At 37.7% G+C, this 12,914-nt stretch overlaps 1 protein-coding gene across 1 annotated transcript in view; it reads left to right on the top strand.

Annotated features, from left to right (window-relative positions):
• Positions 1 to 12,914, top strand: part of ROCK2 (Rho associated coiled-coil containing protein kinase 2) — a 104,677-nt gene continuing 91,763 nt past the window's right edge. Inside the window, exon 1 of the mRNA XM_082480183.1 lies at positions 1 to 73. Within this exon, the coding sequence (XP_082336309.1) occupies positions 29 to 73 (45 nt within the window). The 5' untranslated portion in view covers positions 1 to 28. The remainder of the gene's footprint in view (positions 74 to 12,914) is intronic.

Here is a 12,914-nt window from a genome sequence, read left to right as displayed (position 1 = left end):
CGAGGGCCGCCAGAGGAAGCTGGAGTCCATGATCCGCGACCCGCGCTCCCCGGTCAACGTGGAGAGCCTGCTGGTGAGGGGGGCGGCCGGGCCGGGCCGCGCCGGGCCGCGGGGGGAAGCGCTTGGCGGGGTAACAAAGGGACCGCTGCCCTCGCCTCGGGCGGGCGGGAGGGGGAAGGAAGGAAGGAAAGGGCTCCCGCGTCCTGGAGGAGCTTTCCTGGGGGAGGACGGAGGCTCCTTTGCCGGGGGTGGGGGGGCGGCACCTCTCCGCGCCCCCGGCCGGGCCGCTGAGGGGAGGTGGCGGGGAACGGGCCCTCGGCCCCCGGGGTCTGGTTTTGAGGGGGTTGTAGTGGGTGGACTGCGCCGTGAGCCGAGAGCGACCGCTCGCTGTTTAGGTAAAGCTTAATTGGGGGGGGGGGGGGGGGGGAAGGGGAGGGGGCGAAGTGAGAAACGCCTTTGGCAAGATCTGACCTGGGGAGGAAAGCGCCTTTCTTTTCTTTCCCCCTCTCTCCCCGCATCGTTTACACCGTTTGCTTTCGCGCCTCGTAATCGTAGCGTGTCCGTTCCCAAAGTACCTGCCTTTGTGTGTGCTGCCAGGCACCCGTCCTCTCACCCCCCCCCCGGTGAAACCGGCCCCCGGCGAAGCTGGGGTTTGCTGTGCGATGCGGGAAAAATTCAGGAAAAGGACACGCCTAAGGGAGAAATGTAACTGGGGGTGGTGGTGGTGGTGTGTGTGTCCTGTGGGGTCACGTTTATTTTCTCATGGGGGCAAATTGATTCGTCTCTCTCCGATTTCAAATAGCATTTTTCTGTGTGAGTGTATGAAATATAATTTCCTTTAGTAAGAAATCCGTGCCCTCAGGAAGGAGTGGGAAGGGAGTTACATTTCCCCATTTAAAACATCCAAACCCTGGAAAGGCAGTGAGAGGCAGTCTTGGTTATTAGTATTATTATTTTAACTGAACTTAAGGGTCTTCAAACCTTATATTTCCATTCTGTCCCAAGATTTCCAATGTGTCCCAGTTATGAGGAACAGAAAAGGGGGGAAAAAATCCCAGTCCTTCCAAGAGTTGCTCAAGGCAGTTACAAAGTCTTTTTTTTTTTTTTTTTTTTTTTTCTGCTTTCAAATGACTCAGTTCTGTTTGGCCAAAAATACAGGAACTGACTGAACAGTATGTATGTCTGTGCTGTGTGGAGAATATAGGAATTTCCTATAACATCTGAAAAATGTTCTTCTCGAGGCTTTAGTACTGCATTACTCCTCTCATAGATGTTCAGAGGCATAATGACAGCCATAGTAGTCAATGAAGTGGAGTGGGAAACAGTGCTACATATCTAACTGGATTCAGATAAGTTTTCGCCTAGGCCAAAGCAAAGAGAGTTGCCTCTGGGCTTCGCTCCCAGCATTTTCACTTTGGTATTTTGCTAGGAAAACTTTGACCTGTGTCCAAAAAAGAGCAGTTAAAAATAGTACAGTTGTTCTGAAAAATGCATCAGGTTAATACTTAACCCCAGTAGACTTTTTCACACTCTCTGGTTTTATACTCAACAGCATGTTTCTTTTATTCTCTCGCCTCCCCTGCCTTGGTCATAGATTAAACACACCAAAAACTGTTTATGTTTCTAAAGAGAAATTCTAATTGCAAAATTGAGACTGGGTTGCTTAGCACTTCATTTTTTTTTTTTTTTTTATGTTTTGTACATTGCTTACAATGTAGACCACTTCATGTAATACATTGGACAAATTAGCAAACCATGGGAGAGTGTTAGCTGGTTTGTAAGCGCGTATTTTTTATGGTAAAGGTTATCACTTTGTTCTCTGCACTTTCTCAGTAAGTATTGTTTCAAAAATTAACAGCAGGTAAAATATAATGCTAATCAATCAAATTTCCAACTTGTGGATTCTACATGTCTATGTGTGAAATAACGAACTACTTATTTATTTAGTAATTATTCTTATTTAGGAAATTTGCAACGGATTTCCTGTAAAAGCCTTTTCTTTCAGGCTTTGATATTGTAGCTTTATGCTATTTGACTTTAATTTTGTATTGGCATTCTGCTAGGTAGTCTGAGTATGAAAACATCATATTCAAATTGCAAAATTTACTTGTTTACTAAACAGTTCACTTTCAGTGTATCATAAGTGGAAATATGTTTTCAGTTAAAAGTAGAAATACAGCAACAGAAACTAAGAGTCAGGGAAAATGTCTTAAAAAGACTAGCTGGAATGCCACTATTTCATCCTCCAAAAATAACATAACCAAAACTAAAAATGTGGAATGGAATTCAAAATGGAATTCATTTCCTTACACTGTAAAAAGTCATAAACAGCTGCTATTCTGCATTTTGTGTGCATGCTTTATTTTTGGGAAGCCGTAAAAAGCAAAAAAGTAACTGTTAATCTACAACACATGGCGCAAATTTGAAAGATGTGAAAAGCTGAGGTAATAAGCTGTCTTTCTGTAGATACCAGTTCCACTGCTTATCAAGAGGCAATTTATTCAGTGGCTCTAACTGAAGAGACTTTCTTTGTGTATCATCCTGACCACAGGATGGCTGACCACATCCATCTATTTCTTTAGCAGGAGAATCTGTGAAGCCGAATACATTGATTGATTATTTTCCTCCCATCGCCCTTTGGGTCTCAAGAGAGAGTTATATTTTCTAATGTGGTTTTTTTTTTTTTTGCTATATTGTACGCCTTAACACTTTTCTATTTATGCCTGTGTTGATCACAATAATTTGTGTTTGATTAAAATGTATCTCTGAAAAAGACATGCGGTCTCAATTCAGAGGCATGAAGAGATGGAGAACTCACCATTTAGTTTGTCCTGGTAATTAGTTAAGAAGGCAAATTTTTTCAAAAATTAAATTAAAATGTGTGGCATGGTTATCACTATCCTTTTTCTGCTAAATTAAAAAAAAATGTCATAGAGGACTTTCTACTTATTAGCAGGGGTCACTGCATAGCCTGCGCTTGGTGGGTTTCTTGGCTTTGGTCTGATAAAGAGATGAAAACGGGAATGCTAGAACTGTTTACACTGTTCCATGATAGGTTTCAGCAAAGACATCTACAAAAGGAAGTGGTTTTTGCAACCTTCTTTAGACATCCACTGAGTGCTCTTTTTCTCATTGTACCATGTTGAAAGCCTGTGTTAGGTTGCCTATGCTAAGATAAATAACTTCTTTATTTGTCACAGCTTTCAATGATATAATCTCTTACTCTTTTTGGTCGTGTAACATTGCATTAGTGGTTATGAAAACCTGTTTCATGTATTAAGTTTACATTGTGCAGATCACTTTGTAAAACTACTGTATTATTATTATTTGCTCTTCTGCCAGTTTGTGTCATCCACTAATTTAACAAAGTGACATTTTTATGTGTACTGCATGTACACATTGATGATAGTGCTAAATGGTATTTGACCTTGGGTGATCCATAAGAAACCCTTCTATAAATACATTTCAGCCGAATAGTTCTTAGTTGGCAGCTACACTTAAGAAGACCTTAACGGTTCTCAAATACATTTTTGTATTTACTCCTTTGCATATATGCTCTATCTACAGGATTAACCAAGTTGTTTTATATAGTATTAAATACATGCTATTTAAGAGTGCATTGGTAAGTGTTAGCTGAACGCTTAATGTATTTTAAAACTAGAGCAGATAGGTCAATGTAGGCTGTGTAAAACTAATCCAGATCTCCATTTCCTTGCCATGTGTAATTGTATCACTTCAGCACATGTTGAACTCAATTTTAGAGTTTTATGGTGGTGACGAGCAGCTCTGATAAATCTTATCATCCTCCTCCCTGCAGTTGTCTGCCTGCTCTGTTTGCTGGAGCTGCAGTGGGATGCAGTTGGCTGGAGAAAGGAACTGGTGTCTGCCATTGGTCTTGTTCAGTGCAAGCCTTAGGATTTTAGTGTTAAGCTTAAACCTTGACATAATGCTAGAGATGTAAAGTGCTGAGTATCATCTGCCTGTCCTGCTGTGGTTGTGTCAGCCTTTGAAAGAAGTAGTTCTAAAACTGTTAATTAGGCAGTGCAGCAGTGAAATAGTGGGCACAGTTCTGGGCTACGCTGGAAACACATTCATGGTGGACTAAGAAATGGAGAGATGATTAGCAGGAGAGTGCTTAAGTGTCTTGGAATATACATGCCTTAAAACTTAAAAAAAACAAGCCCCAAACCAAACCCTAACTAATTTGCTATTTATTTCTTCATTAAAATAAAGTTTACAGGTAAACTGTGTATTTATACTAGTTTGAACGTGAATAGATGTTCATCTAAGTTGATCCTTGCCATCAAGACCCTAGAATTTTAGTCTTAATGAAAAGTGGGTTGCAGATACAGCTGTGACTCTGATCCTTTCAATAGGTGCATCTGTCCATAGCATTCTCCTCAGCCAGATGGATACCAACTTTATACCAAGAGTGTTAATTTAGCGGGTTGCTAGGCTGAGCACTGTTAATACAGGGTCTCCAGGTCATCATGGCTGACGCACATGTGTCCCTTTGCAGGATTTTGGCCTTATGTGCTTTCAAAGTATTTCATATTTAATATGAAAGTTGTCTCGTTTTCCTAAATTTACTGCAACTTAATTTTGAATCAGTAAGAACTATCTGTTGTGTTAATTTGAACTGGCACACACAGGGAAGAGCTGAAAAATGTAGCAGTTATCAGGATCTGATCTGAAATTCATTGCCCAATAAGTAGTTGAAAGGCCAAATGATACTCTATTCTTGAAGAAATAATGTTTTTCTTGTTTGGTATAGTTCTTTTACTGTTATTTTTCTTTTAGCTTCTGACTCTTTCTATACATTTTCTATTTTTGATCTGTAATTTCAGAACATCTACTGCAGAGTTGAAAAAGATGATCTTTAAAGAAACAATTGTCTTTTGTTCATTGTTTCTGTGTGATGGATTTATATATAGCAATATAGTTAGCACAAAAAGGAGAGTTCTATTTTCTGACAGTTTTACGTGTTCTTATATGCTGTTTTATTCCACGCTATGATTAAAGTACTTTTGGTTTAAGAAAGGAAAAAAGCCAGTTTGCGCAGCTTCAATAGTTTTACTGCCGCACATGAGATACATGCAGATTTTGTGTGTGCATTCACATGAGGAATGTTCACTCCCAATATTTCACCTATATCGATCAGATTGCAGAGTGGGTCATTAGTATCCTTTAGTTGTTCAGTCTCTGTAACAACTTAAGGGAGGAAAAAAAAAAAAAGACAGCCACGCTATCAAATTAGCACAGTTCTCTTCTGCTTTATATGTGATGAAATAAAAATTCAGGAACTCTTCACTTTTCCAAATAATAATAGCCTCTGTGTCAGTTGGGGAATGTGTGCAAATGCTGATTAAAACCTGTGTTTTTAGAGCAATGCCAAAGCATTTGGCTGTCTACTAATGCAATCCGTAACAAAAACTGCCTAATTTAAAAGGAAAAAAAAATGCTACCACAGTAACCAATCTTTGCAGCTATCAGTTGATGATTTCTTGCCAATGTTTGATCTAAAAAATACAACTGGAATTGTACTACTGTCACAGAGGAACTGACCTTGGATTTTAAGGATGAAAGCAATTGAAACTTGGTAGTAGGATTTTACATAATGTAATAATGTATGTTTTTTTTTAATATATATGTTTTTATAACCCATAAGGATGGGGTTTTTTTTAGGGGGGAGGATGCTTTATTGTGTCTGAGGTTGTTCTAAACTGTTATACTGAGAAGCACCAAATGCTTCTGGTAATAAATTTATTTAAAATACTTTTTTCTCGGTACATCCCATTGGTTAAGAACAAGAATACTATGTTTATATTGGCAGCCTTTGCAAGTAATAAACTTATTTTAATGAGTCTTTCACTACGTAAACAGAACATTGAATGTAGTGCTCGGTTCCAAAGCCATACCTACTGCGCGTGAAGCTTTTGCTGCTACAAAAGTAAAACGTCAAAACACTCCCTGTATTGCCAGCAGCAATGCATCTTCACAGCCAGCGACATTTAAGATTCGTTAGTGCAGGTGAAGCATCACTTGCATCCTTATTTTGGAACATTATATTAATTACCTGCTAACAAAGTTTTAAGTCCATATGCTTAAAATGATGATTTGGCCACCCCTGTTGTGTATTTGGAAAATTGTGATTCTGTGAATTTTGTCCAAATTTCACTAGGTTGGATAGTCTCAATCAGTAACAGATGCTTATGTGGTGTGGACTTAGCTTTTTCTTTTTTTTTTCTGTGTTCATCTGCTCTGGTTACAGCTACGGAGAGAGGGGCCTTTTTTTTCTTCTGTGAAATATCATGGAGTTTAGTTGTTTTGTTTCACATGAAGGGATGGACGCAAATTTCTTCCTCTTTGTGAAACAACCCTCCTGTTCAATCTCTGCATCAGTTGTTGTAGGATCTGGAAGGTGATAGACATGAGAAGAAAAACAATCCGGGTGCCACATATAAATGTTTTTTTCATTATGCCTGCTTTCCAGTAACTTTATTTTATGTAGAACAACTTGTCTAAGTCAAATTTTTTGCAAACGGTCACCGATCACATATTTTGTGTTTCCTTTGTGCCCACAGGGAGACTACTGGGTTTTGGTGTTGTGTGTAGCATCGCTGCTTTAATGCCCTAGTCATATCATCATTCATTTTTATTGGTAGGATGGTGTTGTTCAGACAGAACAGGTAGAGGAATAAATAAAAAGGATGGCGTGCAGGAGGGTCTGAACCCTAATCTAGTGCTGGCACTGCATGTCATCAGACAAATCTTTCTTCGTTTCCAGCTATATGGAATGGAGATTTATTTTTTTTAAACCTGTACTGGAGGAGAGTTTAATATTTAGAATAAACTTATGTGATATAAAAAAGGTGATCACGAGGAAACTTCATGTCAAAGTGTTTAATTCTGAACCTTGAAGACTGAGATAACTGAGTGGTTGCTTTATTGCCTCTTGACTGTTCTAAATCACGGGTACTGATTTTATTAGTCTGTATTTAAAGTACAGAATAACAGGATCCTACATAAAGCAGGATAAAGTTTGGATGACTCATCCAAACACAAGAATTTTTTTATACTTTTCTTCAGGAGGAAATGAAGAGGAGGTCACATTCAGACATGAAAGAAAGTTTGAACCACAATGAAAGAAGAAAAGCTTATCTTTACCAAATATTCTTCTTATACTTTTATTTAATCTCAAAACAAATAATGTTGACTGTTACTATTACCAAATAAATAAAAAAGTAGAAGGGAAAAATGCTTAAGTTCCGCACTTTCTTCCGAATGGTATTTAAAGTTTAACTAAAATCTTGATTACTATTTAAATGCTGTAATGCATCATTGTTCTTTGTCCATGTCTGTCATTGCTGTTATGGGTAGTTGTCCAAAGTCTGTAGCTTAGTTGTTGATTAAATATCAAACACTGCTCTCTCAACAGTGTAGATTTACCCTAGTATGGGTATAGATATAGAGAAATACCTTTAGGTGCTTCTTGGAAATTACTTTTCATTGAATGAGCTGCAAATTTGGAAAACTTAGTTTACTTGTGTTTGTTGCTGCTGTACAAGTTGACCCTCCGTATTTTTCTTTTGTTCAAAGTGAAGAGGGCTGCATCAATAAATGCACTGTAATGTGTATGCACATATCTTCAAAGAGATTATGCTCTATAAACTGTGATAGCACAGGTTTTGGTTCAGGTATATACCATCGTTTGGCTTGCCTATGCTATGAAAATGTTCTATTTCATACAGAAACTAGTTCTAAACTGGTTTTCCCTGTGGTTTCTGGAGCTGGTTTGTTCTGGTCTCCGTTTTCGGTTTAGTGCCGATTATGTTGAGTGCAAGATTAGGGAGAGAAACCTTGTCGTTTGTTACATGTATAGGGCGCAGGTTTGTGTTTGTAATTTACTTTTAGCACCATCTGGTATACAGGGGAGTGTGTGTTGTGGTAGGATTCTAATATGTGCAGCTAAAGTCACATGGAACAAGCTGTAGTAAGTAGATATAAGATGTTACAGGGTTACTTAATATTGTTTCCGCCCCTTCTTACACAATTTTATAACCATGCTTGACTTCTGATTGCTTTTTTTGTGGAATTTTTACTTTTGTGATGGGCTAACCATGAAGTCTCTTGCCTCAGGAAAATAATTATTCCCTCTGATAGTGCAAGAAAATGGAGAAAAGCAGTGTTGGAAGCTGTTGGTTTAGTGAATAATGAAAACCTTTCTAATGCCAGCTGTATGCATGCACGATCTGTTCCTGTTAGTGAACATTTCAGGACCTCTTCCTCCAACAGTAAAAGTCAGCTTACTCTTGGCCATAATTTTTAATTCTTGGCCTATTCAATTTAATGACTTCTTTAGGGTGTATAAGCCTGGATTGTGAAGTACCCCTCCCCCCTTTTTTTATTTTGTTCTTTCATATAAAAAGTGACTGAAAACAAGTACTTGAATTACTCGTGGCAGGAATACTGACAGCTAATTATTGTATTGCAGCTACTGTTATTAATTTAAACATTATTCTATATTTGATTTTTTTCTCTGTGGATACAAAGTAGTTAGTAATTTTGTTAAACTTAAGAGTTGCATCCATGCTGGTATTACAAGCACGTGAACTAAGTTATAGATCTGATAGGGAAAGCTAAAAATAACTGCATTTTCAAGATAAAAAAGTATTCCTCTTACTAAATTGTAAAGTTTTCTGAAGCCCTGTTTTTTTAATTGCTGTCAAGTTCACTGTTTAATATTACTATGAACAAATTACTTTAGTTACATGAAATGTAGTTCTTTTTTATTTTGTTTCTTTTTATTATTTTTCCTTAATCCTCATACCTATGGGTTTCCCCACTGTTCAGCTCCCCAGAATTGAAGGGCTTGTGTTGGCTCGGGAAATGGTGGTGTTTATGCCAGTAAGGGTGGAGAGCAGCAGAACTCCAGTTGTCAAAATTCTAGTGGGAAAACCTGAATGTAGCAGTAAATAAGGTAGCAGAAACAGTTTTGTATGTGTGTAGTGTTTATCTGTTTTGGGAATATTTTAAGAATCACAGAGTCGCCTAGGTTGAAAGGAACCTTTAAGATCATCAAGTCCAACCGTCATGCAGACTTGAATTAGAAGATAAATATATAAGAAATAATGGCTTATTAGCTATTGAATTAGTTTCAATTCAAGCTTGAATTAGAAGACAAACATGTAAGAAATAATGAATATACTAATGCAAGCTATATTTCCTGAAATATGCTGGCAAATCCTTTTAATTGTAAACAGCTATTTCTCTGTTTTGAAAAGAATACCTAACTGTTAGGTTTATGAAGAAAACCTCTAAATATGGACAGTATGATGAAGAATGGTTCTTACATGTAGAAGCTTGAAACAGTAGCAGTATGAGGTGTGAATCACTTCATCTATTTTAATGGTTGGCAGCCTCTGAAGAAAGGCAATTTAAGTGTCAAAATAAACTATTTCAGTGCTCTTCATTTTTTTTAGAAGAAATACCAGTATTCTTTCCCACCTGTGCCCTGCAGTGTTTCTCAAGTGCCAGAAGTCCCAACTGTCCCCTCTCAACCTGTCAAAACATTTTTGCCAAAATTTAGCATATTAAAAATGGAAAATGTAACTTTAAAACTAATTCTGTAAAGTGTGACAGTGTTCATTATCAAAAAAACCCTCCTAGATCTATTTTCTGTTACTCTTCTTGCAGGACTTACTTGATTGAATCAGAAAGCCAGAGACAATGTTGAGCCTACTGTAAAGTTTAATTTAAGTTTTCTATACTGTATGGTGTGTTTTGGTTAGACTGTATTGCTGAAAGTGTGTTTGGTAATAGAGTATTCATTTTTTGAAATCACACCGTCTAAATTTATGAGGGAAGATGCACAGTGTGTCTTTCAGACTTAGGTGTAGATTGGTGATGTTTTAGTGTACTTGCAATCCAAGTACTTTTTTATTAAATCAAAACCAAGCAATGTACAATGAAGTTATTTCTGTGTATCATCATTTTACATCAAATGGATGCTGAATGGGGGGTAGGTAGAGGAATGGCATTATGTCTAAGCTGTTCAGATTTTCTGTAGTATGTAGGAAGCGGGATTGAAGAACAATCTTACACACGTCTTATTCCAAGGTCAAACTTTTTAGTTACATTTTGATTTCAAAATTCATTTCTAAAGCATAAATATTAGAAGAGGCTACCATGTGATCAGACTCCTTTTTTGGCACATGGGAATTGTTCTTGGTTTTATACACCAAGTAATTTTCTGAATTGTGGAATTGGTATTGTTTTTACTGTCATCATGTCTTGATTTATTTTCTGACGTATGAAATCTTATCACTATTGGGTTAGTTGTCCTCTGAAATGGAAAAGCAGCGGGGGAGGGAAGAAAAACATGTTTGATGCTGTAATATTGTAGGGTCAGTGATACTGAAAGTACATACAGATAGTGAGAGGATCATAACATTTTCTTCCTTTGTGTTTGGTTGCCTGCAAATAATCAGGAAAGTAAAATACTGTTTCTCTAACCATAAACCAGACAGTGTCAGGGTCCTGCCATGCTCTAGCTGGCATGGTCTTACCCAGTCGCTAGCGTTAAGTTCTTAGCCTGCCGTTGTCCAAAAGTGTGCTGTGGTTACAGCGTGAGGAATGGAGGTCTCAACACCAGGGTTCAGGTGCTGCTGTTGTTTCACTTGCTGCTACAGATGTGGTCTTGGAAACCATCATTCACTCTGACTACTGTTCATCTTAAGCATAAACTGCTGGTTATTCTGCTGGTTTTGACTTAATTAACGAGGTTAGACTCAGTGTGGCAGAACAGGGTAAGAAATACCATGGTGAAATTCAGTACTACCATTCTTTCAGTAGTGCAGGAGGTAGTAAAGTAGAACCAAGAGGTATTTCCATCTAAAATAACGCAACTCCAATTGTCTGGTTTTATTCCTGTGTTCACTTTCTGAAAATGCTGGTCTGTCAGTAAATGGACATAGCCCTATTCCATAATCGTTTTTTTGTATGTTTGAACTCTCTTGGAGAGTGAGGTGTGTATAACTAGTTGTATGCAGATTTTCCATGGAGGATAGTAAGAAATGACAAGAATTAGGGACACAACTTTGGAATGGCCTGAAATATTAGGGTTGCGCTCTTATCTAAATGATGTACGGGGAAGCTGACAAACTGTTTTTTGTTCATGTAAGGACATTGTTTCCCCAGATTTAAATGCTGCTTTAGTAGACAGCTAGTAATAGTTTCTGCTTACTGTAAGGTAGTGCCACACTTTTTCGAGTTAGCTTGTGGATCTGTGCTTTGTACATACATATTTTGTATATACATTTAGGATGTGTGCTGCAATACTCTTACAAGAGATGTAAGTAAATTTTTTTCTCCCCCGCAACACTTAACCAAGTGCATACACCTCTTCTGACCCTAGTGATCTTGATGCACAGGCATTTTTCCTTCAAATGTGAAAAATCTGATTCCTCAAGAAAGCAATTGGTTCAGTTGGCTCTTGTGGGAATTGATCTGCTCAGGTCTAATGCAAAGGTGAGAGAGTATTTGCCTATCAGAATCATTTGTTGACAAAGCTTAAGGAAATTTTAGGAAACATCAAGTTATTATCTATGGGAAAACTGTTTTCCAGTTATGAAACCATGATGAACTTGAAATCTATTTTCTGTTTTTCTTTGTTTTCCCAAGTAACTTGGGATATTCACTTAGCTCTGAATTTCTTGCCGTATTTTTGTTTCACAGGCGTGTTTTTTTTTATTCTTTGTATTCCGAAGACAAATTTGCACAGAAAGGGGAAACCAATCAGGTTGGAATAAACACAAGCAAAATAAACTGAAAAATATTCTTTCGTTTTAAAATTTATTTTAGCTGCCATAATCTCAGCTGATTTTTTTAAATATCAGTATATAAACAAATTCTGACAGAATTGTAACTTAACTGACTCATTAAAGGCAAGCATACATGTCTTCTGTTAAATGACATGGTGATCAAGGCAATGTTTCATTGCTCAAATGTATGAAGATAATACCACTACCTTGCAAAGCTGTTATCTATTGGAGGAAAATTTTTATGCCTGGTTTAAGTTTTACAGTACCTAGGAGTCTTTCCTTGCAATAGCTTTATCTTGAAAAGATGGTGAAATAGTCTACAATTCTGAAGATACAAGGTACTTGTCAAATTGAGACCAAAGTTCCTGAGGATGTGGGTTCCTTTGTGAAGATCTATCAGCCGTAGACAAAGACCTTTAGAATGCCTTTCTGTCTTTTCAGATAAACTTTGTCCTCATGCCTTTAAGATCCATGAGTAGTCAGGGGATTAGGGAAACCTTAAAATGCTGTAGGATGCAGTGTCTGTTTCTGAATGACTTCTAGAAGCAGAAAGAGATGAGATTTTGCAGACATGAGCTCACTAAATATGCAGGTGTGGTCCTTGGGTCAGACAACCCTGCTCTGCAATATGGAGGTAAATACAGCAATAATTAAGACTAGCCTAGCTTTTTTCAGGTAGTCTGTAATGCTCTGAAGGCAGGAAGATACAACAAAGGAGGTGACCCTTTTATTTTAGACAAAGGTGGGCACAGCAGAGGACAGACATGCATTCTTGGTGGTATGTATGTGCAAAAATTATTATTAATGGAGCCAACTTGGCTTTTCTGCCTTTGTATAGCACGTTTAGAACAGCAATAGACATGATGGTCTTGATAATTGAAATAAGTTTTGGGGGGGTTATTCTCTAGTAGTCTAGATTTTGATTTTTTTAAGAAAAAGCGTGTATATTTTTGTATTTATTTAAGGACTTCAGTCATTAAGGATAGTCACCATCAAGTTTTTATATATTTAACACAAATATTTCTCTTCCAAGAGTTTATAAATGAACTGATAAAATCGTGAGCTGTTGGAGGAAGATACCAAGCAGCTTTT

The sequence above is a fragment of the Vanellus vanellus genome (assembly GCF_965231255.1).
Source record: "Vanellus vanellus genome assembly, chromosome: 3".
Lineage (NCBI taxonomy): Eukaryota > Metazoa > Chordata > Aves > Charadriiformes > Charadriidae > Vanellus > Vanellus vanellus.
This window is presented reverse-complemented; position numbering and strand designations above follow the sequence as displayed.